Source organism: Giraffa tippelskirchi, chromosome 11 (assembly GCF_054371585.1).
Source record: "Giraffa tippelskirchi isolate mGirTip1 chromosome 11, T2T-mGirTip1v1.2.pri, whole genome shotgun sequence".
Classification (NCBI taxonomy): domain Eukaryota; kingdom Metazoa; phylum Chordata; class Mammalia; order Artiodactyla; family Giraffidae; genus Giraffa; species Giraffa tippelskirchi.
Genome location: NC_137285.1, coordinates 119084136 through 119109667, shown reverse-complemented (window position 1 = coordinate 119109667; position 25532 = coordinate 119084136). Strand labels below are relative to the sequence as shown.

At 49.8% G+C, this 25532-nt stretch overlaps 1 protein-coding gene across 20 annotated transcripts in view; it reads left to right on the top strand.

Annotated features, from left to right (window-relative positions):
- PPFIBP2 (PPFIB scaffold protein 2) overlaps nucleotides 1–25532 on the top strand; it is a 174797-nt gene that overhangs the window by 9250 nt on the left and 140015 nt on the right. For 10 of the 20 annotated variants that reach the window (XR_014068678.1, XR_014068677.1, XM_081540863.1 and 7 more), the window contains exon 2: nucleotides 24430–24523. Coding sequence is in view for 17 of the 20 variants with exons in the window: in XM_081540863.1 (XP_081396989.1) it covers nucleotides 24460–24523 (64 nt within the window). In the remaining 3 variants the exon portion in view is untranslated. Of the gene's footprint in view, nucleotides 1–22137; nucleotides 22408–24429; nucleotides 24524–25532 lie in introns of all 20 variants that reach the window. The other 10 variants (XM_081540864.1, XM_081540860.1, XM_081540855.1 and 7 more) reach the window with 3 other exon arrangements.

The following is a 25532-nucleotide window of genomic DNA, read 5'->3' as shown; positions in this document are numbered from 1 at the left end:
CAGTCCCAGCCAGGGTGGCAGGGAGGGGAGCCTGGTAAGGCCGGTAGGAAGCCAAGGAAGCCCCTAAATGAGCATTGTCCCACTGGATCTAGGAAAACTCTTTTAGCTGCAGAGATGGAACATAATTCCTAAGTACCTAGAGTCAATAGACTTGTGACCTCATTTATTATTTCAGTCATTTTTATGATTTTTTTTAAAATCATCTTCAATGTGGAGAACTGTTATAGTGGGAACACATGATGAGTAAGAACATGTCCCCTGCCTGGATGGAATTTAAGGAATGTACCCCCCACTCAAAGTAGACAGTAATAACGGCAGAGAAAGCACAATGGATGCTCAAGAGAAAAGAGAGATTGAGGCACCTGGCTTGCCAAGGGGAGGGCATTTGAGGCGTGTCTTGAAGGAAGGTTGAACCAGAGACACCCCTTTCTATGGAGGTAAAGGAGGGCGTTTCTAGTGGAGGGAAAGGTGATGTACAAAGATAGACATGGATGGTGAGTTAAGGGGTGTGTGTAAAACAGCCAGTGGTTTGGTTTGGCCAGTGCTGGAGGGGTGAGGGAGGTTAGTGAGGGATCCGGGGACTGGAGACTGTCATTTACTAAGCGTGCAGCGTGCATCAGGTATGCTCACTTACATCTCATAGGAGCCTGTCAGGACTCTAGCTGAGGAGGACACTGACTCAGGATAAGTGCCTTTCCCACGGTTCCCTGGCTGACAAGTGGCTGAAATAAGACTGATGCCCAATCTACCTGATCCTCAAACCCGTGATCTTTCCACTGTATTGTGCCACCACACTGAGAGTTCAGATTATTCAGAGCCTTAAGTTTATCAGGAAGATCAGCTCTTCATGTTGAGGCAGGAAGGTGGTCAGACGGCATTAGCCTGTGAGAAGCACTTGGCAGACAGGGCCAGGTTGCAGTGATGTATACTGGCCCCAACATAATATATGCACATGCTTGCATGCACACACACATTTATAAATTAAATCTCTAAAATAGCAGGAGGTTGCACAGTTGTACATGGTGTCACAGAAACTGATGTTTCCTGAGCACCATTGGCACTTGCTGATTTTCTGGCTGAATTCCTCTATTTTCTCTCCCACTCAAAATATAATCCAAGATAAGCCAGAATCTTTTCTAGTTTATACAAAAAGATTCTTGACTTTAGCTGCCTTATCATTAGTAACAAGTTCCTTATACCCCACCTGTTAGGACCCCTATGGTGTCAGCTGTCAAGGGATGTTAAGCAAGATGGTGGGTTGGAAGAGTGGGGTGAGGGTGAGAGAGAAACCTGGGTGGTAGCCTAGGTGGAGGTGTGGAGGTGGAGAGGAGAGGCCGACTATTCTGGAAGCGTTTGCTGGGAGCCTGCCTGTGCAGGGGTGTGGAGTGGGCACTGGGGTACCTGCGTGAAAGGAGAGCATTGTTCGCACTGTTCCCATAGTGTCATGTTCAGGGTCTGAGCAGGTGGGTGCTGGTGGTGGCTGCCTGCTGAAGTTGGGAGCTCGCTCTTATCCTGTGTTCTGTGGAGTCAGCTATCCTCACTGCTGATCAATCAGGCTTACACAGGGCCGCTCCTGTCCAGTTCGGCCTCCCTCCTGGAGCTGAGAACCCAGACCCAGCCCTGGCAGCCACACCCAGCTTTTGTCCTCAGGGCAATCCTGGGGTCCTTCAGGCTTCTAATCAGAAGGTTTCCCTCAGCCTGGGGAGGAAGCCAGAGAAGACTGCCTAAGAAAGCTGATGTGCTAAGGAGGGTGTATGTGGGCTGCAGTGTCTTGGGATCTCGTGTTAACAGGGCACTAAAGGGGGGACAGCGCTCTACCTTCATGTCCTGTCTGCTCGTCCTGAGCACTTGGGAAACTGGTAGGGGCTGCTCCAGGGTTACAAATCCAGGCCTCAGGTGTCATAATTACTTACATTTCAAAGAAAAGTTTACTCTTTAATTTTTTGGCCATACTGTGCAGCTTGCAGGGTCTCAGTTCTCAGACCAGGGATTGAACCTGGGTCCCAGCAGTGAAAGCCTGGAATCCTAACCGCTAGGCCACCAAGGAACTCTTGAAAGAGAATTTCAAATAAGCCTGGTTAATCAAGTGAGGAATGGGATTCACAGGAGGATTCTACAGGCCACGTGAAGCGTGCGTCTCATTGCATTCCTGTCACACACGTGTATGAAAACCATTCCTTGTGACTTGGGAGTGTTGCCTGTTTGACTCTAGGTGTCTATGAGAGTGCGATGTCCACTGGGAGCAATAGTGGGCCTCTCTGGGACACTAGTACAAGTTGGCTGTCTCCTTGCAAGGCCACTTCTGAGTTACTAAGGGCTCGCCCGACATCAGTACCTGGGGCTGGGGACCTCCGGCTCCGTGGATATGGTCAGGATTTGATCCTTCCTCTTCTCAACCCTTGGAATTCAGCCTCCATGTTTGGGATCCCCCAAGTCCATCTCCCCAGCTGTGACTTTGACAGATGCATGCCTCCAGAGGGCTCTTGAACATCATAAACTCTGCCTCTCCCCCCTCCCTAAGCTGAGTGCCAGGTGGGACTGGCAGAATGGCTGAGGAAGGCACCAAGGTGCCATAAGAGTGAGCATGTCATCAACAGGAACCTTACCTTCTGAAGGCCCTGCTAGAGAGACCTAGAAAGCCCAGAGCATGTGCCCTATGTTGTACCCCAGGGTCCCCCTAATTAATTGCATGCTGGCCTCAGGAGATTTGGCAGTTTCTTAAAGGGAGTCAATGTTGCATATATATTTTTTCTTGATCCCAACATTTAGGCCCTGCTAAGGAGTCTTGGCTAACTGGAACAGTGCAGTGGGGACACGGTCTCCAAGAGGAGCCAGGCTCTGAGCCAGGTGGTTGACTCTGTGCTGCTTCCTAACCCTCTGACCAGCCCTGTGTGAGATACCTGGTAATACCTCCAGTACACAGTAACCTAGAGGTTAACCTGTGAACCCAAGGTCAGAAACTAGCCCAGCTCTAAGTAGTAGAGCCAGGATTTAAACCCAGGTCGGTCTGACTCCAAAGCCTGGACCCTGTCGCATTGTGCAGCAAAGACCTGGAGCCCGTATTGGGCTGGGCAGTGGGCCTCTGGTGTCAGGACTGCCTTCCCCTTCTGTGGCCACTTTGCAACACACAGGCTTCCATGCCTTCCACTTTGAGACCGAGGAACTTTTCGGGTGTCTCCCATGGGGAAGTAATGGCCCTGCTTGATGGAAAAGAGCGGTTCAGAAAGATGGAAGAGAGGCCCCCCGGAGCTGTTATAGGTGCTCCCACTCCCCTGCCATCAGACTGACAGACTTCCGGGAGCCAGACCTCATGGATGCCCAGGGAGGTGACACCTCGTGCAGGGCAGTCCCCAGCCGGCTGGCCTGTGAGTGTGTGTGCAGATGGGGGATTCCTGGATCGCTTTTCTTAGGAAAGTCCCTGAGCCACTCTGGCCTAAGTGCCCTTAAGGGAGGGAAATGATCTGAGTGGCAAGTGTCTTGTGACTGGTGAGCTGAGGTTAGGGGACTGGCTTTGCCCCTCCCTTCACCCATCAAACGCTGGATTGTTGAATTGCCTTGAAGAGAAGAGGGCTGGGCTCAGGGCTCGTGGCTCCTTGAATGCAGCTTGACAGCTGGTCAAGCTGTGAGGTCTTTGGGTTTCCTACCTACAACATACCAGTGGTCTCACTGAATGGTCTTCATCCCCAGGCATGACTTGACTCAGAGCTGACTTACAAAGAAAAGAGAGAAAGCACTGCTAGAAACTGTGCTTCTCTGGATATTGTTTAAGGTCTGGAGATGCAAAGCCATCTCTCTTAGACTGAGAGGGAAGAGAAAACCAGTGGATGAGAACAGAAACCCATGACTCTGGAGAGGAGACTGCCTTCTTCCCCTAGGTTTGCCCAGTGTGCTTCCCAGATCAGATGGGGGCGTGTGTCAGTTTATTAGGGCTGCCGTAACAAAATAACCACAGACTAGGTGGATTAAGCAAGAGAACTTTTTCTTCTCATGATTCTGGAAGCTGGGAGTCCAAGATCAAGGAGTCAGCAAGATTGGTCTCTTCGGAGGCCCCACTCTTTGGCTTATGAATGGTCATCTCCTCCACGTGTCTTCACGAGGTCTTCCCTCCGTACCCGTCTGTGTCCTTATAAGGACACCAGTCATAAGGCTCACCCTAATCATGTCATTTTAACTTAATTACCCCTTTAGAGGTCTTATTTCTAAATACAGTCACATTCTGAGATCCTAGGGGTTAGGGCTTGAACATCTGAGTTTGGGAGAGGGGGACACAATCCAGCCCATAACAGGGTGTTTCCCATATTCTCAGTGAACAAGGCCAGGTGTCATGATGAGGGTTGGGGAGGCATCACCGCCAGTCCTGCCAAGGGACCAGAAGAGGCAGGTAGACTCGGCCCAGCTAGTAGAGGAAGTGTGATTGGCTTCATCCAAAGGCTCAGCCCAGAACAGGCCAGGCCAAACTATTCCCTATATGCTCTCTGGCAGCAGTGGGTTCTGCGTGGTGTCCTCACCCAATTTCCATGTACCCTCAGACCTCCGGGGAAGACAGAGCTGCTAACCCTCTGCTAACACCCTCTAGCTGGGCCCACAGAGGGAGCCCCCTTCTCCGCTGACCGAAGCCAGGGCCAGGCTGTTGCTGGTGCACATGTCCTGTCTTTAAGGAGATCTTTGGTTGTCTCCTACTGGTTTAAACTTTTTTATATACAAAAGGAAAGCTATTGCATTGTTTCAAAACTAAACTCTTTAACACATGTTGAAATGAAGGTTCAAAATACAGAATAAATGTTGATTAATTCAATTAGTATTTACCAGGAGCCTGCCAAAATTCTGGGGCCTGTGCTCCTCCCCAGGCAGCTTGGGAGGCTCGTAGGAGGTAGCTGGCTGAAGGCGAAAGTTACGCATGAGGCCTCGAAACGCTAGATGATAGAGAAAACTTGCCAGTTCAGATCTGTTTATTTCCTTGTTGCTTAGCACTCTCAAATAATAGAATCAAGAGAAATGCCTGGTTTTATCATCCATTAAGGGAAGTTACATCTTCTTCTCCCATTGGTGCTTTGTGACTATAATTGCATTCATCAGTTAGCTCATGCCAACACCAACCGTGGCCAGGTTCCTCTTATGGCAGAGCTGCTTTTGCCTCTGAGTATCAGACCACAAAGGAGGGGCTTCAGGTGTGGTGAAAGTAAGGAAGTGGATACTGGTTGTGGTTCTCTGAGAGAAGACAAGTGAATAATAGCACATCCTCCTTGCTCTCAAGCATCTTAATTTGGAAGGGGAGCCAGATATATTGAGAAATCATATAAATAGAGCTGGAAGGGAGATGATAAAGGGGAGTGCCAGTGTGTCAGGAGCAGAGTGGAGGCAGTTAGCACCTTGGGGCCCTGGGGGAGGGGTGTCAAGAAAGGCTTCTTCAGATTGGTGCATTTGTATAAAGACTTAGAATGGGTGAGTTTTGAAAGTACAGATGGAGAAAAGCGTCCCAAACAGAGGAAATAGAGAAAAAGAAAAACCTCTCTGTATTGAGGGAGTAGAAAGTGACTGAGAGGTGGCTCAGTGGTAAAGAATCCTCCTGCCAATGCAGGAGATGCAGGTTTGATCCCTGGGTCTGGGAAGATCCCCTGGTGAAGGAAATGGCAACCCACTCCAATATTCTTGCCAGGAAAATCCCATGGACAGAGGAGCTGGTTGGATGGACCACAGTCCATGGGGTCACAAAAGATTCGGACACAATTGAGTGACTAAACAACAGCAAGTGATGGAGAGCGTGATGAGAAGTGCAGCTGGGGAGGTGGGTCTTTTCCGAGAACTTTGATGGCAGAGCTACAGCATGAAGCTTTGTTCTGAGACAGTGGAGAGCCATGAGGGTCTGAGAGCAGAGGAGGAATGTCAGGAGCTTCGGGAAACTTTCCCTGCCTTCTCTGGGAAAGATGGGTTGAAGAAGGGTGAACTAGAAGCAGGAAGTTGAGGGAAAGCAGCTTTGGAAATCCAGACGAGAGACAGTGAGGGTCTGGACGGTGGTGGGTGAGAGTTTGCTCAGATGTGAGGACTTTCAGGGAGGCTGAACGGCCCTACAGAAGGAGCATCATCTGCATTGTCAGAAACTTAGGTTCATATCTCAGTTCTGTTAGTCCCCAGCAAGGGAAGGTAGAATCTGGTGTCACTCTGTGGAAAAGTTCAGATCCCTAAGTGGTGGATTAAAGAAACAAGCAAACTTGTGTTATTTTTAAAAAAGCCTCAAACGTACATACAAGTGGAAGGAATAGTTTAATGAATCTGCTTACCCAAAACCCAGCTTCAACACTAACTTCTCACTGGTTCTGTTTTTTAATGGGGTGATCTTTGAGATAAAGCTTTTGAAAGTATTCAAGCTGGCTGTGTTGCAGCATGTCTCTGAATCTGAAATGACTTGATGTCCATTTGTCTTTCTGGGGCCTAAATTTGTGTGCACGTGTGTGTGTGTGTCCATTTTCTCTGCCATGAGAGGAACTGAGAGGGTAGCTGTCTTTGAACTGTGTGTTCTGGGGCTAAGCAAACACCACCCACCCCCACCACCACCAGAGGCTTCTGTCAGTGGGGTAGAGTTCTGTCTGCCACGGGGTCAGGTGGGTGTGGACCGGGGAGAGGACAGAGATGAGGACGGTGTGGGAGGTCAGTGTGCTGGGTCAGACACCCTCATCTTCCATTCATCGGAGGCTACTTGTGGCCTGGGGTCTGATTCATGCTGACCAGACTGACAGGGCTGGGCTATAAACCAGACACCAACAGACTTATTTGCTTTGGCCGATGTCATCCAGTGGCTACTACGAATGCCTGTATTCCCAGACCGCCTTCCTGGCATGACCACAGCTGGGAAAGTGAATTACCAGGTCATCTGCAGGTGGCTGGGGAGCCAGGCTCCCAGAGAGAGGGCACCCTGTGGATGGTGGCATGTCACCCCAGGCTGCCATGGGGCTGCTTTGTAGTGATCACTGCTTGTACCCCCAGAGATGGTGTATCTGTGCCACAGACCAACCCTGACCAGTCCTTCTGTGGGCACTGTTGCTTCATCCTTCACTGAAAGTGACACTGGTTGTCAGGGTGGAGGTGTGTGTGGTAAGTGTACCACTTAAATGCCCTCTGAGTTTGGCATTAATTGAAAAATAAGACCAAGAGTCAGACAAGTGGAGACCAAGATATCAGTTATAGGGCTAATAAAGGTGTTTAGAGAATGTGACTAATAGCACTCTCAGTGTATCTTTTTTTTTTTTAATGTAAGTTTGTTTATTTGTTAATTTTTGGCTGTGCTGTGGCTTTGTTGCTGTGTGGAGGCAGTGTGTGGGAGCTACTTGTCACAGCGAAGTGCAGGCTCTAGGGCACGCGGGTTTCAGTATCTGTGGCACACGGGTTTAGTTGCTGCCCAGCATGTGGGATCTTCCTGGACCACTTCCCTCTGGCGAGGCGGCCCTGGAAACAGAGGGAAGGATAAGGCTGGGCTGCACGGCTCAGTTCCCTCTTGCATTCCCACCAACCAGACACTCAGTTGCCCTCAGTGAAAAGGACCAGGAGAGATAGACTGGCACAGTCCTCCCCCTGGCTGCCCCCATGGCCACACTAGATGGACACTGCATGAAGGTGCGAGCATGTGCTCTGGGTCTCAGCAGAAGTTCTCTTGCACAGGTAGTGGTGGGAATGCTGTCTTAGAGGAAGGAGAATCATCTGGACCTTAAAAAATTAGTTCTGTTGGACAGGCTGGAGAAAGGACCTTTAGCTTGAGAGGACAACATGAAGGGGCCTGGCAAAATGAGAGTGCTCTCCTGTGGCTGGAGTATCAGGAATTCAGAAAGATGTAGCTGGAAGCAACCAGGCGTGGAGAGGAAGTGCTGCAGAATGATTAAGAACATGACCTTGGAGGGGACTCTCTGGCAGTCCAGTGGATAGGACTCTGTGCTTCCAGTGCAGGGGGCACGGGTTCAATCCCTGGTTGGGGAACTAAGATCCTGCATGCCACATGCCACGGCCAAAAAAAAAAAGAATGACCTTAGGATCAGACTGCCTGGGTTCACATCCCGTGTCATCTGCTCCCTGGTTGTGTGATTCGACCATGGCGTTTAGTGTCTCCAAGCTTCAGTTTCCTTGTCTATAAAATTTGGATAGTAACAGTTCTGACTGTTGCTGCTGCTGCTGCTGCTGCTGCTGCTGCTAAGTCGCTTCAGTCGTGTCCGACTCTGTGCGACCCCATAGACGACAGCCCACCAGGCTCCGCCATCCCTGGGATTCTCTAGGCAAGAATACTGGAGTGGGTTGCCATTTCCCTCTCCAGTGCATGAAAGCGAAAAGTGAAAGTGAAGTCGCTCAGTCGTGTCCGACTCTTAGCTACTCCATGGACTGTAGCCTACCAGGCTCCTCCGTCCATGGGATTTTCCAGGCAAGAATACTGGAGTGGGGTGCCATTGCCTTCTCCTCTGACTTTTGAGATAGGAAGTAACATATACTTGCTTAACTCAAAGCAGGGTGAATGCTCAACAAATGGCAGCCATTATTATTACTGTCCTATGTCTAGGAGAATTTGGGATCAGGCTTGGATGCCAGACTCCTGAGCTTGGACTGCCGTGGGAGAGGCCAGATACTGCTCAGGTGAGAGGAGGCCCTCCAGTGTCTAGTTCTAAATACCTGAACCCCAGCTGGGCCAGCTAGAGTGGGAAGGTTGAGACGGAGAAGTGCACCCTTCAGAGAGCGAGCCCCAGGGACGTGGCCTCTGTTTGAAAGCGCGGGAGGCAGAGGGGAGAACCCAAGAAGTTCAGGGTATGCAGTTCCAGGAGGCTCAGAGCTCTCAAGCGGGGGCAGGACCATGCTGAGCATTCTGATCAAGCTGAATCTCAGGGGCTGCTAAGATGTAGCCCGAAAGCTGATGAGTATTTGGGTATTTAGGTCTGGAGCTTATAGGAACATTCTAGTGTTATATGAGTTATAACCACAGAGATGGAATATGGTCTGTCCAGGGGGAAACCATAGAAGGAAACAAGAATCAGCAGCCCTCCCACCCCGCCCCTCTCCCTGGGCAGTGAGAATAGTTGAAGTGTAGGACATTCAGTGAAGGAAGGACCCCGAGAACATTTGTTCCCAAATGCTAGAGGGGGAGAGTCCCTGGGGTTTGCCAAGGAAGGCAATCCCAGCTGATGCTGACTGATCACTGGTCTCATTTAACTTTCACAACCACCTTTGAGGAAGTCTTTTTATTATTCTCATCTTCTATATGAGGGAGCGGAGGCCCAGAGAGTGGGTGTCCTACCCTAGGACTTGTGCATAGCCATGAGGGTCGGGAGTGGGTATTCTAACCCAGGCAGTCTGGTTCTCCAGCTTGTGCTTTAACCTCACCCTGCACGTGCTGCCCCTCAGGGAAATCAGAACTGAAAAAGCTCACGGATGAGAGAGCCCATCAGGCGCGAAAGTGGAAATCTCATCAAGGAGGGAGTGGGAGGTGAGCCCTTTGGCAGCGAAGCAGAGAAGGAGCATGAAATGGTAGCTGTGGGATGTGGGGCCCAAGGAAGTATTTTAGGGTGGCAGAGGCTTTGATGTCTGTAGGGTTTAGGAGGAAAGAGCAGAAGCGGGGTAGAGATGAGGATTCAGCCCAGAGATGGAATAATTAAGAGGTTGAGCCTCAGGGGTGACAGATTAGGGGGTCAGAGGGGGTGCAGGGGAGGTTTGAGGTGGAAAGGGAATTGAGGGATCCCGTTTCTAAAGATGCATGGCCATTTGCTCAAGAGGAGTCTGAGAGGAAGGAAGTTCGAGGTTAAAGATCGGGCGCAAGAGTGTCTGAAGGAGCTATATGCGTGGTTTCATGTCGGAGAGCAGGAGGAAGGGGAGACACCTGGTCTCCAGCTCTCTCTGCCTTTCTGATCACGACTTGTCCTGACTCCCCCCACCCCACCCCCTTCACGTCTGGGAGGCAGAGTGAACTGGGGAACAGGTTTGGTGCAGCTGGGGGTGTGGGAGGAGAGAGGTAGGCAGAGATTTAGGGGATGGTCCTGTATGCTGACTGCAAATGGGCCGGAGTAAGAGGCCTCCATCCTCACTGTCCAGAATGAGGGTGTGGCGAAAGGGGAAGGTGAGTCAGAGAAACTGGGGAGAGTGTTAGAGGATTCCTGAGGTGGGGAAGGGGAGGGAACAGGCTGCCATAGCCTGGTTTACTCTGGAAGGAGGCTTCCATTGAGCCCTGAGAGCTGCTTCTCTGAGAAGGATCCTTCCCCCAGGTCCTTGCTTTTGTTGTTGTTCAGTCACTCAGTCGTGTCCGACTCTTTGAGACCCCGTGGACTGAAGCACGCCAGACTTCCCTGTCCTTCACTATCTCCCGGAGCTTGCTCAAGTTCATATCCATTAAGTCGGTGATGCCATCCAACCATCTCATCCTCTCTCATCCGCTTCTCCTCCTGCCCTCAATCTTTCCCAGCATTAGGGTCTTTTCCAATGAGTTGGCCCTTCACATCAGGTGGCCAGAGTATTGGAGCTTCATCTTCAGCACCAGTCCTTCCAGTGAATATTCAGGGTTGATTTCCTTTAGGATTGACTGCTTTGATGATCTCGTTGCTGTCCAAGGGACTTTCAAGAGTCTTTTCCAGCACCATAATTCGAAAGCATCAATTCTTCTGTGCTAAGTCCTTTTTATGGTCCAACTCTCACAGCCGTACATGACTACTGGAAAAACCATAGCTTTGACTCTATGCACCTTTGTCAGCAAAGTGATGTCTCTGCTTTTTAATATACTCTCTAGGTTTGTCATAGCTTTTCTCCCAAGGAGCAAGTATCTTTGAATTTCATGGCTGCAGTCACCATCTACAGTGATTTTGGAGCCCAAGAAAATAAAGTCTGTCACTATTTCCATTGTTTCCCCATCTATTTGCCATGAAATGATGGGACCAGATGCCATGATCTTCGTTTTTTGAATGTTGAGTTTTAAGCCAGCTTTTTCACTCTCTTCTTCCACTTTCATCAAGAGGCTCTTTAGTTCCTCTTCACTTTCTGCCTTAAGGGTGGTGTCATCTGCATATCTGAGGTTATTGATATTTCTCCCAGCAATCTTGATTCCAGCTTGTGCTTCATCCAGCCTGGCATTTTGCATGATGTACTTTGCATATGAGTTAAATAAGCAGGATTGCAATATACAGTCTTGGTGTACTCCTTTCCTTGCTTGCTTCTGCATTATTGCTGGAGAAGAACAGGCAGCTTCTAGGTAGCTCCTGTCAGTGGTTCCCCATGTCTGATGGATAAAGGCCAAGTTCTAAGGGTGAGATCCTGTGAGAGGCCCTTCACAGGCTAGTCCTGGGCTCATTTGCAGCCACTCTTTCCCAGTTGTTCTCTGGCCACATGGAGCTCTATGTATACCCACCCCTCCCCATACCTTGAGGGTATGCTCTTTAGTCTTTCAATGTATTTGCACCAACACCTGCAGTCCACCTGGAGAAATCTCACTTCCTCCATGAAGCCTTCTAGGATTTCCCACACTGCACTAGTCCTTCCTTCCTCCTGCTGCTGCCCTCCTCTGAGCCTGCTGAACTTCCCTCTCCCAGGAGCACACCTCCTGCTGTGTTGTTGCTTTGTGTGTGTCTGTCTGTCTGTCTGTCTGTCTTTCTCCCTGGAAATCCCCAGGGTCTCCATGGTGCCAGGCACCCAGGAGCTTCCCCCTGGATGTTGATCAGCTTGAATGAATGAATGACAAGGTGAACCTCATTGTCCATAAGATGCTCAGGAAATGGCTGATTTTTGCATTTCCACTTGTGTTTGAAACTAATACAAACTTGCTTGTTGAGCTAGTGACATCGGAGAATTGACATTTCACAGTTAATTGCCATCTGAACTTAATTTTAGAGAGGATGGGAATTTCAGGGAAATGATGTTTTTCTTCTCACAAAAGCATACCATGCTGCTTTAAAATTAGACCATTAATTTATGAATTTCTGAAGTCTAAGTTGGCAAAAGACAAAATTTGTTAGCTTTGGCTCACAGATCCCAGATAGAGGCCAAATTCTACACGAAGCCTTCATGGTCTAATTGACATGGATGAGAGATGAAAGATTTGTGGTCTGGGGGAGATAAATCACATAGTCTTAAATTCATTTTTTTTTTCCTCTCATAGCATCTACCACAGTGTTTCACTGATGAAAGGGGGGGAGGGGAAGAGTATTTGTTAAATAAATAATCCAAAAGAAATAATATATTGATTTTGGGGGGGGGTCGTACATTTTTATGAGAACTGTTTTCTGTTCTGTGTGTCTTTTCTCAGATAAGATATTGTCTTGTAACAGAGTTGGAGGAGGGCAACGGGCAGAGTCCCCATGAAGAATCGCAGAGCAGTGATTAGTCTTGTGTCTGTAGGTGGTTTGAGCTCTTTTGGTTTGGACATGGAAACCAACTTTGCCAGCTTCCAGCTCTTTACTGCATTGAGCAAATCAGCAGGATAGGGCAGCGTGGCCGGGAGAGCAGGTGCGGACTTAGGTGACGAACAGGACCTTGTGGGTAAACTTCAGCCATGTGACCTGGGCACTATTTTAATATCTTTATGTCTCAGGTGCTTCTTTTGTTCGCGGAGCTAACTGCACTACATCCCTCACAGGATACTATATTACCAAGAAGATTAAATGAGATAATGATGACAAAGTCTGTTTACAGGGGCTGCTGCCTCTGTAAGAGGGAGGAAGGAAACCCTCTGTGAGTTTCCAGACAGGTGGCTTTTACAGCTAGATGGAGACTGCACGAGCGTGGTGGGAACTGCCATCGTTTGATGGACGGTGGCCAGCCAGCAATGGGGTCTCAATTACATCTCCCATGGGGGAGCTGTTTGTTGTTTGGGCTGGTCCTTCACATCCAAGCCTTGAAGGGGACACCCTCAGACAGACTCTTCCTGAGACTCTTGGAAGGAAGGAGAAGAACCTCCCATCCTGACTTCTCTGGGTGGCTGTAGTGAGGATACGGATGTACTTGTCTTAAGCACAGTGTTGAGGAGCAAACTGATGGGGGGCTTGGTGATGCTCTGCCCGCTGGACACTGTCCAGCTCCTCATCCCACTCCTCCCAAAAGCTCAGATTCCTGCCTCATCACCTGGTCTCCCAATCCCTCTCCTTGATGGAACACCTGTATCCTTTGTCCTTTGAGATCTACCCAAGCCATTCGTTGGCAGGCCCACTTTAAGGCCCATGGCCTTGATCCCTGAGATTGTTGTGGCCTCTTTACCACACTAATAAATCCTTGAATTGGGGAAAAAGACCAGCTTGGGGGCAGAATCGGAGAAGGCAATGGCACCCCCACTCCAGTCCTCTTGCCTGGAGAATCCCATGGATGGAGGAGCCTGGTAGGCTGCAGTCCATGGGGTCGCTAAGAGTTGGACACGACTGAGCAACTTCACTTTCACTTTTCACTTTCATGCACTGGAGAAGGAAATGGCAACCCACTCCAGTGTTCTTGCCTGGAGAATCCCAGGGACAGCGAAGCCTGGCGGGCTGCCGTCTATGGGGTCGCACAGAGTCGGACACGACTGACTGACATGACTTAGCAGCAGCAGGGGGCACAATGTCAAGAGCAGAAAATGCAAAGTGAGAACAGCCAGGCAGGTAAAGCAGAAGCACTGAAGGAAACTCAATGTCGGCTCTCCCCGTCCCTTGGCCTGGACGGTCCGCTGTGCTGTCTGGGTGTGAGCCTGACAACCTCTCACCATCTCACACCAGTTTCCCAACCAGGCCCCTTGCTCCTCCTTGTGGGCGGGGCTTGTGGTGTCTCATGCTCCTGTCTTTGGGGTGGTGTTTCTCTGAAGAAGCCTGCCATTCCAAGGAGAGAAGCATGCCAGTCCTGCGTCTGGGGAACAGCTAAGCCGAGGGGAGTCAGACTCTGGTGTCTGGAGGTGAGGTTCAGTACCCGGTGCTGCTCATTCCTTTCTTCAGAGAATAATGTTCAGCTTTGGGACTGAGTCCCCTATGACACATTGGTGGAAGAGCTGTTTGGGATCATGCAGCCCTATTTAAAGGGCTGTGGTTTGGTGAGAAGGGTGAGTGCTTTTTGGGTAAATGCTAAGTGGAAGCATCTGGGTTCAGACGTGCCAAAGGAGGCTGCTGGAGGAGCAGTGACGTGTGACAGGAGCTGGGCAGGGCTTTAAATGGAAGGGCCAGAAAGCAAAAGGACTCCTTCCTGTGGGTTCAGCAGAGCCGGGCTCCCGCACAGATATTCTTAGGGATCTTTTGGAACTCGCCCAACAGGGAGTGGCTGGGAATGCCCAGTGCACATAACTCACTAACCTGGTACAGCGGGAAAAAGACACTAGGCAAGAAATATTGCATCCGTCCATTGTTGCCAGCTGGCACCACCAGCCTGCACCTAGGTTTAGGACCCTTTGGTGAGTCTGTTGGATCTTGGCACCCACTGGGCTCAGCTTAACTGTCTCACTAATTTGAAAAGTCTGATCTGTTTAGGTGGGAATGAGAAGCCTTGTGTGTGAAAAATGTTTCTGAAGCCAAAAGCTTTAAACAAATGCTTGTTATTAGAGTGACTGATACCATGATTAGACGGGGACAAGTTAAACGTGCTTGTTCACCTTAAGTGGCATTCTTTTATTTTCTCCTGTGCAGTTTTTCTTAGGCTGTTTAAGCTTCTATTCACTGATGAAAGAAATCAAGGCTCCACCTCTTCGCTTTTATTGGACTCAGAAAGGCAGTTGCCAATTCTTTCTCAGTATCCTGGTCCCTCTGCCCTGCTCTAACTCCCCTGGAGTGTCCTGACAGGATGTCTCTCTGTGTCTGGCTCCTCTGTCCTGGTGGAAAACTAATGGCCATGGCCTTGTCCTTGGGTCCTGATACTGCGTGGGTGTCTGTGGGCCCTGACATGGCCCTACAGCCAGGTGTGATGCTTTTCTGCACCATCAGGCTCGTCCCCTTGGGGACAAAGACCTCAAGGCTGGACAGGACCTCAGCTGGCCTCAGGGTCCCATGTGCAGACTTGCCTGCCATCCCTGGAGCCTCTCAGCTTCCAGTCAAGACTAGTGACCTTTATTTCTTCCATTTTTTCCCTTCTGGAATGGGAATGTCTATCCTGTCCCTGTCCAGCTGAATTTTGGAAGGAGACAACTTGTTTCACTGATACACAGACAGAAAGGAATTTTGCTCCTGGTCAGCCTCCAGCTGCCTTCCTCAGATAGATGTGTGGTTCTCTTCATCCATCCAACAAGTGTAGCTGACTGGCTGCTATGGGCCAGGTGCTGGGCCCCACTCTGGACTCAGAGACACGGCTCTGCCCACTAGGAGCTACTGGTCAGACAAAGGACCCCACATGGCTAGTGCTCTAGAGAGTTCTGTGAGGAAGTCTGGCATGAGCATGGAGAGGGGGACCAAGCCTGGGCAGTCACTTCTATCTGGGGGAAGGAGAGGATCCTGGAATCAATGATGCTGGAATTGGGCCTTGAAAGAGGAGAGGGAATGGAGCAGGTGGGATAGGGGGCTTGGCCAAAAACATTGCATCCTGAGCAAGCCTTAGAGTAAAAGCAGTGGGGGTAAAACTAGTTTGGCTGTTGTATCTAAGGAATTTTAACTTCTGTGGTTGTAAACTCTCACCCAGTTACATGCAAAGTACTTCCACATGCATTGTCTCATGGAATGTCCACAGTCCTACCATATGTATGTTCCCACCTACATTTTATAATAGGGAAATAAGCTCAGCGTGTTAGGAACTTGTCCAAGGTCTGGCCCGTGATGGGAAAAAAGAGGGCTCAAACGGAAGCCTGGCTACAGAGCACATATTCTTGACTATCTCCTGGGTTCTTAACTTCCTCTGTGGGTGGTTTCCTGGGTGACAGGAAGCAGGTGAATTGTTGTACAAGAGCTGAGGTGCTATGGTTAGATTTGTGGAAGACCCAATGTGGAGGATGAGCAGGGCGTGGGGGTGTAGCTACAGGCAAGAAAACCAACCAGGAAGCCATTGCAGCCATTCTGATGGGAGACAATGTGGCCAGAAATCAGACAGGTGAGGATGAGAGGACAGATCAGAGAGTGGGTGAGGAAGGAGACTTTACTGGACATGATAACCAACTGGATGTGGGTGAGGGGCGGGAAGGCAGGGATGACTCCCAGGTTTCTGGCTTGGAGACTGTGGTGGCATCACTGAGGCGGTTTGGGGAAGACCCTATGTATTGGGGCCTGCTGAGTGTGAGGCCAAGAAGCGGGGAGGTGGTTATCAGGTGTGGGGGAAAGGGATGGGCCACCTGCTGCCACTCCTCCAAGCCCCCACAACCTCCCAGGCTTTAGTTTCCCGCTGTTTTATGTTTGTTGTTCAGTTGCTAAGTCGTGTCCCGCTCTTTGCAACCCCATGGACTATAGTCCGCCAGGCTCAGCTGTCCATGGGATTTCCCAGGCCAGGAGGGGGATGCTCTCAGGGGCCCAGGCACATGGAAGCCTTGCGGGGAGATGGCTGCGCACAGCTGCCCTCAGCCTTTTCCTGCAAGATCAAAGATGGGAGGATCACATTTAGGTGAGCAGGTTAAGCGTGGTGCATTTTGTAAGCCTGTAAGGCCTGTGCTTGCCCAGCTTCAAGACCTAAAGAAAGAGCCCAGAGTCAACAATAGAGATACAGACATGAATAGTTAAATGGAGTAGCTTACATGTCTGAAGCAAGATCCTGGAGTGACACCCTACCCTGTACAGCAGACAGCAGGCAGGACATGGTGGCAGTCTTTGCTCCCAGGAGAAAGAGAGATTACTAATTACAGGGGGAATTGATGTCAGGTGGGCTCATTAGTTACCGGGAAACCACTAGAGGGACACGCCCCTCACCATCCCTTTGATAAGCTATCATTACCTGGGGCCTGGGGCAAGTACATAGGCAGGTCAGTCATGTACTTAAGATAAGGGTGAAGCAGGCACTGGTTGGGCAGAGGCTATACAGAGAGCAAGAGAACAGCCATCTCAAGTGACCTGACTGTACACAAGGTTTTCTGGAAGAGTTGGCTCAAAGAGAAGATGGAAAGTTAGCCGGCAAGGGCATAAAACCTAGAAAGCTGCTGGATTCAGTAAGTTAATGCTTAGAATCTGCCTGCTGATGGTAAGACATTGGTTGGCATGGGGCTGAGGTTTGCCATGGTGTATGATGGACACGTAGAGTTGCATCTGAGTAGGTTGAATCAACTTGGCAAGAAGCATAATTCTACCCTGGCTGGTGGTGGGCCCCTGAATCTCTCCACAAGCAGTTAAGTGCCCAGTTGGGAGCTATGTTTGCATTCTGTCAACTTTGGTCAGTCTCAAGATCACCTGGCCCTCTTCTTACACGAGCCTGGGCCTCTTGCGCCATTAACTCTCCAGGTGCCTCTAACAAATACCGAGGTTTGAGGAGCGTTGAGTCAGTGAGCCTTCAGTGCAGAGTGAGTGAAGAGGCTGTCTGGAGGCAGGGCAGTCAGTCAGGCTCTTGCTGTCCAAGGTGAGGTAATGCCGAGGCAGGTGACGTTGTGGAGCAGGTGAGATCACCCCCAGCAAGTCTCTGGAGAGAAGATGGCCTCTGGGCTGACTCAGCAGCACTTGGCACCCCTGGTTTTGTCCTCCGCCTCGAACTTTTCATGTGGTTTATAGTGTACCCCCATCCCAGTTCTCCTGCCTGTTCCTCCTCCATCCTGTTCATTGGTTCTCCTCTCTGACTGCACACTTGGAGTGTTTCAAAGAGTCCTGGAGCCTCTTTTTTTTTTCGGTCTTACACTACTTTTTAAGTTACTTCCTGCGGTTGTTTAAATACTGCCTTTATGCAAACGGTTCCCAGAATATCTCCAGTCCAGATTTCTCCAAATATCTTGAATTTCCAAATGGCTACTGTACTCAGCATCTCTCTCTAGGTGTCCCTGGGCATCTTAAACTGAATATTTCCAAAACCAACCTCCTAATTTCACACCCTTCCCACCCCACCCCCTCCAGCATTGTTGGCTCCTGCAGTTCTCCCCACTCTCTCAGAAGCTCAGAGCAAAAGCCTGGGTTTTCACGCTCTCCTGCCCACGCCCAGCCTATCAGTAGAGCTTACAAGCTTCGCCCTCAACATATATTAAGGATCAGAACATATACCACAAGCATTCTGGTCCAAGCTACCTTTATCTCTTGCCTGGTTTTCTTGTGTTCACTGCTGCACCCCTCCCCACCCCTTCACCCCCCAACCCCAGTTTAAGCAGCAGCCAAAATAATCCTTTTAAAAGGTAGGTTAGACCCCTCTATGCTCAAAGCCCTCCACTAGGTGGGTTCCTGCCTCAGAGGAAAAGTGGAAGGAAGGGAGGAAGAACAGGGCGAATCCTCAGGCACTTTGCATTATCTGTCTGTAAAAGGGGAGACTAATTCCTAAGTGGCACGTGGGAATTAAGAGAATGTTGGATAAACTCTTAGCAGGCAGCTACAGACACTTGCCTGATATATGGTAGCTACAAGGAGAAATGAGCACCCAGTAATCAAATCTCAACTCGGTGCCAGGCACACCACACACATTCTCTCTTTTAATCCTTCTGATTGTTTTTTTTAATCACTACTATATATATGCACGATGTGAAGGCTCAAATAATCGTATACGATTTGTTAAAGTGGCCATCTCCCCATCTACACACCCCTATTGCTCTTCCTCAGGTGGAGCCACTTCAGACTCTTAGTATTTTTATCCATGTTACTAGAAAAAATGCTTGTTCTGCTACTTTATTTTTTTTTCAGTTGTCATTATCTAGTGACTTCTGAATTCCCACCCTGGAAGATGAATCAGCTGTCTCTCCGATTTTGTTCCCATCACTCACAAGCACTTTTCCATCCCCACATCCTGTCAGTGCCATTTCTGTTAAATCGCATGTATGCGGTGTTTTGTTGCAAGGACTAAGATTATTTTTACTTTTTGGTTTTCTCGGAGTTCTTTTGTCATTGCTTGGTTTGCATTTTCTTATCATGGAATTAAATTCTTCAACTTTATAAATTTCTTAAGCTGTTTAGACGCATTAGATATTCCGTTAATTTATTACTGAAGAAATCTCTCAGAGCTTTTGGAAGCCCTCCCGTATGGACCAACTGCCCTTTCCTGCTTGCTGCATAGCTGTTGCCCTGGCATCTCCTTTGTGATTCTTATCACATTCTCCATGTCCTTGTGGGTTTATGTCTTTCAAAATGAATTCCTCTACTATTGTTTCAGTGGGTAGCTAAATTAGATGTTTGACTTCAATCTCCTGTATTTTTCTGAGCTCTGTCTCTTGTTTACTTTCACCCATAACAATGGTGTCGGTTTTATGTTGATTTTATAGATGAGACAGTTGAGGCTCAGAGAGGTTAAGTAATCTGTCTAAAGGCCCACAGTCATCATGCAGCAGAGCCCAGGTTTTAACTCAAGACTGTCAGGCTATAAACCCTACGTTCTTTCTTATTTGTCCTTTAAAAAGGACGTTAATCTTGGTTGATATGGGATGTGATAGAGAGTGTAGGCACTGCCATCAATTGTCTTTGTACATCATCCTCCATCTTTATTGTTATCATTATTTTTTAATGCTAAAAATGGCTTCTTGCTCTGTTATCCCAAAGATAAAAGTTTCCCATATACTTTTAAGAAGCCGTCTCCTCTGCTTAGGAATAAAAACAGGTATTCCTTTAAATGACCATTTGAAGAGCCAGCCACTGTGGTTTATGGATGACCAGTAAATTGTGGGGAAAGTCTCTGGTTTGTGGTGATGTGGTGATACTTCTTTACCACCTGTTGGCCACTGAAGGCTGGAAAGGTCTGAGTTGAATCTGAGTTCAGTAGTGGTGGATTCTTTGCTGAGGGTTCCTCCCCAGGTCTTGCTTTGTACAGGGATGCTGGAGCTTGTCTGGCTGCAGCTGTGAGGAGTCAGCAGACCCTGGAGGGGCCAGGACTCCAAACCTATTCCTGATTCCTCCATCCGGGACACTCTGAGCCTGCCCAAAACACTTGGCATCTCTAACCACCTTTACTGAGAGAAAAGTGGTTTACTAAATGGAACAGCAGCTTGCATTTCAGCCTGGATGGAGACAAGTTAAGATTTACTTGCTCAAGACTTACCTTAGTCAGCTGTTCCTGCCTACTTCTGATCCTCCTTTGCTGAACACAAAGGTAGTTAATACCGTATCTAAGTAACTGCCTTGGAGGCCACCAGGTGTTGGGTGGCTAATTGTGGCTCACTTTCTAAACGTCACCTAACCCTGCCCATTATTCAAGTTCAAAGTGCCAAACAGGCCTTTGTGTGGTGCAGATCACTTGACTCTGACACCTATCACAGCTGGACTCACAGCTGCAGGGTTGTTGTCTCCCTGGCTGGTAGCAGAGAGGAGGGTCTGTTGAGGGGAGCCCAACATCGGGCACCATGACAGGTAGGAGAATGACAGCGTCTAGAGAGGCCTGTGGGAGAAGAGAAGGATGCATGAGCGATGGACCACACCTTTTCTTAAACAACATTCCTTACCTTATCTCTGTAGCTCTGTGTGAACCAATTTCTTGGTGTGAGAAGACTGCCTGCTCGTCAGGGTCAAATGCAGGGCTCTGTTAATAGTCCAAGTGTCCAGAGAGAAAGAAAACTGCTATTGGCTGATTTAGCTACTGTCACTAGACAGTAGACAGTGTTAAGAGCACTGTGTCCTCCTCTGCCTGCACCTCTCTTTCTTGGGCTTGTGGGGGTGCCTTTGAGTCCCCAGGGCACACCTTCAGTTCCTCTGCCGTCTAGCCTGAGTGGCTGTCGCAGCCTGCTCTCATGGGTGGAGAACACGATTTCACTTCCCCTCCCCACCACCTGCTTGGGGGCTGTCCTGCGTTACGTGCCCCTTTGGTGTTGCCCTGGATCTTGCTCTTCTTCCTAGCCCTGGGTTTACTGCCTCTTCCCGGTACACCCTCTTCACCTTGCTTCTCTGCAGGGTCCTGCTCACCAGTAGCTGCTGGTGCTCTATGCACTTAACCCCTACATCCCCGATGAATCCAGGTTCCTGGGGAGGTGCTGTGTCACTGTGGGGATGAACAGACACACTGAGTTCAGCTGGATGACACGTTTGCTTCCGAGACCCCCAATTCCATGAGAGCAGTTACTGTCCCAGGGTGCATTGCTGATGGGGAGCTCCAAACTGATGAGGGGAGAAAATGGCTGAGGCTGCCAGAATGAGAATGGTTGGCAAATGGAATCATGGCTTCCCTGTTCAGAGTGTCCGTGTTCACAGATGGGCCTGGAGGCATCACTCCTGTGGTGTGTTTGGCCCTTCAGCGGTTCCCCTAGCACCCCACACCACTGACTCCTCACAGGGGCTGGCAGAGTCTGTTCTCCCTGCATCCTGCCATTACCTCAGACCCAGGACTGAGTTCATCAGTCACCCAAAGCAGGTTCTGGCTCCTGAGCGCTCCCAGTCTTACTGGCCCAGGTTCTGGACTGTAAAGATGATACACCTTTGACTCATGTTTCACTTCTTGCCAACTCCCACGGATCCACCCAACTTGCCATCTGCCAAGTACAAACTCATCCTTGGGTAGAGGGCCCGTGGGTTTTTATGGTCCTTCTGTTGCAGGTGTCCTAACCGGGCCGTCTGGGCTTGGCACTTTCTAACTGACCTCTCACTTTGCACCCCAGGACTAAGACCCCCAATGAAGCCAGTCTGCTGAAATACAAGGTCTTTCTCTTAAAAACTCTCTATCAAGTTTATATCTGAGGCCACTTGAGCTGCCAAGCGCACATCCAGATCCCTCATGCTGTGGGTGTGATTCCCAAGCTCCTCTTGTTGAATTGCCCTAGTCACGCTTACGTAAATCCCGTGGAGGGCTTTGACTCATAGTGAGCAGTTGGGTGCTCCTGTATAATCTCGCCAACCGTTTTGACGTTTGCCACCTACATCTTGTCTTTACACGCTTCCTTCCCTTTCACACACTGCCCCCCTCTGCCTGGAATCACCCATATGTGCTGAGAAAGTTCCTCCTCAGCCCTTACAGCCCAGGGAAACTGCATACCAGCCTCTATCAGCATACCTCACATTGTGTCCTAATTATTCCTAATTCTGTCTTCTCCACTACACTGCATGGTCTGAGGGAATAGGGTTGAGGTCTGATTAATCAGTGTCCCCTCCGCCTCCAGTGTCCAGAACAGCAGGGTTTAGGCAGTGTTGACCATATGGATCCATCATTTATTCACAACTATTTACTCTTAAGTTTCCTTGGGCCAGTCACTCTGCTGAGCACACAAGGGCGAGCAAGGCAGACAGGATCGCCAGCTTCCAGGCAGAGGGTTTGCAAGGCCAATCAGCAAGGAAACATAGATGGATGAGATACTTTGGAACCACTGTGCTACCAAGGGGCTGCTTTAGATGCAGATATGCAAGGAAGGCATCTTGGAGGAGAGACTTCAGAACTGAGGCCTGAAGGATGAGGACGGATCAGCTGTGCAGAGACCCGGGAAGGTGATCTCGGGGCAGAGGAATGGTAGGTGCACAGTTTCAGGGGAGGCAGAGGGGCTCAGAGTGCTGGGGGAGTGGACAGGGCCTGAGACTGCCAAAGCAGGAAGGTCAAGGGGGCGGGCCTTGTGGGGTTGTCCTGTCCAGATCCTGCCAAGCTGCTTCTGCAGGTCACGGTATGGACTTTGGATTTCTTCCTGGGAGCAGCTGGGGAGGCCTTGGAGGGTAGGATGGATTTCACACTTGTACTGTCTGTATGGCTAAGCAGGTGAATGTGCTGAAACCGGCCCTCTTCTTTCCTCCCCTTTTCCTGCTGCCTCTTCTCCAACCCCCACCCCTCAGCCTCGTTTCCACTCAGACCCTGAGACCTACACCTGCGTGTGCTCTGAGCCACCTGGCTGCTCCTTGATGCAGCCTACCTGGCTCCTGCCATGGCCCCAAGGTGCCAGGGAAGCTCCCACCCCTCCACGAGCCCTCGTTCTCACTCCCCTGAGCTGAATGCACCCTGGTTCTTGCATTTCTGACCCTTTCTTGGCCTTTGCCCTTGTGACTCAGAGCCCTCACCCTCCCCCTCCAACTTGCTTACCTTGCTTTGCTGTGCCTACCTCCCCGACAGGGCCAGCTTCTTGGACATACCTAGGTTCCCCCTCCCTAAACCTGACCCACTTTAAAGTTCCCTCATCCTGTGAGCTATCCTGGCACAAATACATCATTTAAAAATGGCTAATGTTTATTGAGCCCTTACTACATGCAAGGCCTGCATTTTTAATGAAAAGTTAATTACTCATTTAACTGTGACATCAGCCCTATGAGTTTGGTACTGTCATCCTCCCCACTTTACAGAAGAGGACACTGAGGTTCAGAGATCACACAGGAAATGGCAGAGCCAGCTTTGAACCCAGGGTATTTAACTGTTCCTGCCTGGTGCCATCCAGCTTGGTTCTTTGTGGTCTTGACATCTTTATCTACACCCTCTCCAAACCACTTTCCTGTGGTTGCTCACATTCCTCTCTTCACTCTGAAGATGTAACTCTATGGGGGAAAGGAGCAACAGATCTCCTGTTGCCTGACCTGCGCTACCCACCCTTGGATATAGGAGCCCTGCCTCTCTTCTCCGCAGCACTTATGCCCATTGGGCACACATGTGGGCTCTGCCGAATGAGCAGACAAACAATAGCACCTGCCTCCAGTTTACAGATGCTAATTAAGTCTCAGGATTACAACTGCTCTTGTAAGTCTCTGCCTGACACCCAGGTAGGGTGTGGGAAGCGAGAAAAATGAGATGAGGCTGCAGGAAGACAGTTAAGCTTAAAGACCTTGCTGAGAGGCAGAATTGTCTGGAGATGGAACCAATTGCCACCTCTCTCATTAGAAGGGAGGCTCAGCATCAGAGGAGTGGCTAGATAGTGTATTTTTGGAGAAATTCTTCCACGCCAAGAAGATGGGATTCTGTGCCTTGAATGGTCCTGGGTGGAGTAGGAATGACTAACATGGTAAGAGACTGTGCTCTCCCCGCAATAGCGTGCCTGAAACCTTCCTTGATGGGGCCCACTGGCCCACATGAGAAGTGAAAGTGGCAGCTGAGGCCTCTCAGCCTGGATCACACCTGCCCTAGGAGAGCACCGCAGGAGTGGGACAGATGCGGGTATAAGACCGCAAATGCCTGCTGTTACCCAGGGCTGCAGGGCACGTCCCGATGGAGTCCTAGCTAGCTGTGTGCCTTCTGCAGCCCTAGGGGAGCCTCGAGTCTTCCCCAGGGTGGCTGCAGCTTCTGGAGCCGGGACTGTGATGATGGTGGCAGCGGCAATTGTCGCCTCCCTGCCGCAGGTGACCCTGGAGAGCCCCAGTGGCTTTTCATGACAGAAGCAAGTGGGATCACCTGCTAAAGATCCATGGAGTACCCGTGCCAGGAGGTGGCAGAAACCCACTGTGGGCTACTCAGATTCCTATGAGAGTGCGGTTACCATGGTGGAATGAGAGGGCTCAGTGGTCTTGGGTATGTAACATGAAATACTCTAATTTTTCCTTTGTGCTGTGTTTGAATCTTCAGTAGGAGGAGACGAAGGAGAGAAAAGGACTCATGGCTTCTGACGCCAGTCACGTGCTAGAAGCTGCCCTGGAGCAGATGGACGGAATCATCGCAGGTATGCTCAGGGGTCCTGGCGACCTCCACACCGGGAAACCGTTTTCCTCTCATTGGACTTCTCTTTTGGGCACTGAGACAAGGCCCCTGTTGGATTTCTTTTATTTGACTGTGTTGTGTGCTCTTTTTTAACAGTACAGACTCAGATTCTTTGATAGCTGGTAAGGGTCTAGGTCTCTGCTAAGACTACGGCTGCACCATATATTAGCACGTGAATAACTGTCCCACTTTGGATTCTGGCTGCAACAGGTGCAGTGGCACTGATTTTATTGTGAAGTGTTCAGAGTACAGCGTGGTTTCAGTCGAGCTGAAACTTGCAGTCTTGCGGACTTTGCCCTCTAACACCGGTGTCATTTCCCTTCCCTGGCTGGTCTCCAGTATGTCTGTCAGGAAGTGGTTTTGTATTGATTCACTTAATCACCTGAAGAATGTTCTTTATGCCATATTGTTGCAACTGTTTGGCTTCATGTTTGTATGAGCCAGTTAGGAACCTTCTCTTGAAAAGATCCAGCAAAACTGTTTAATTGGAAAGGACTGCGGTGGGCAGTTTGGGCTGATTAACTCCTTGATGGGGGACAACTGAAGCCCGTACTGATTGGAACAAGCTGTCATTGGAAATTTTTCCCTGCAGGCCCCAGGCCTTCTTTCTGTCCTTACCTGATACAAGTCAGTGACCTTATTTGCCGACTGGGCATTTCTTTGGGACTTTGCTCCTCGTTGTGTGGAGCTGTGGCTGCAAGAGGCATGTCTGGGCTGAGTGTGACTAGAGCCCAGGGTGTGCACAGGGCGCCTGACATTGCCCGGTGCATGTCCTTCCATCCTGCAGAGACACCCGAGGCACTGAGGGCTCTGGGTGTTTGCGCCTGGGGCAGAGGACGTAGGTGTTCCGTGTCTTGAAACTTCTGCATGTGGTGGTGCACTGTCAGGTGTTCCAGCTGTCATCTGTCAGGCTGTTAATTTCTCAGTCAACAGAAAGGGTCCTCAGGAGGCCGACCACCATCCGGGTTTTC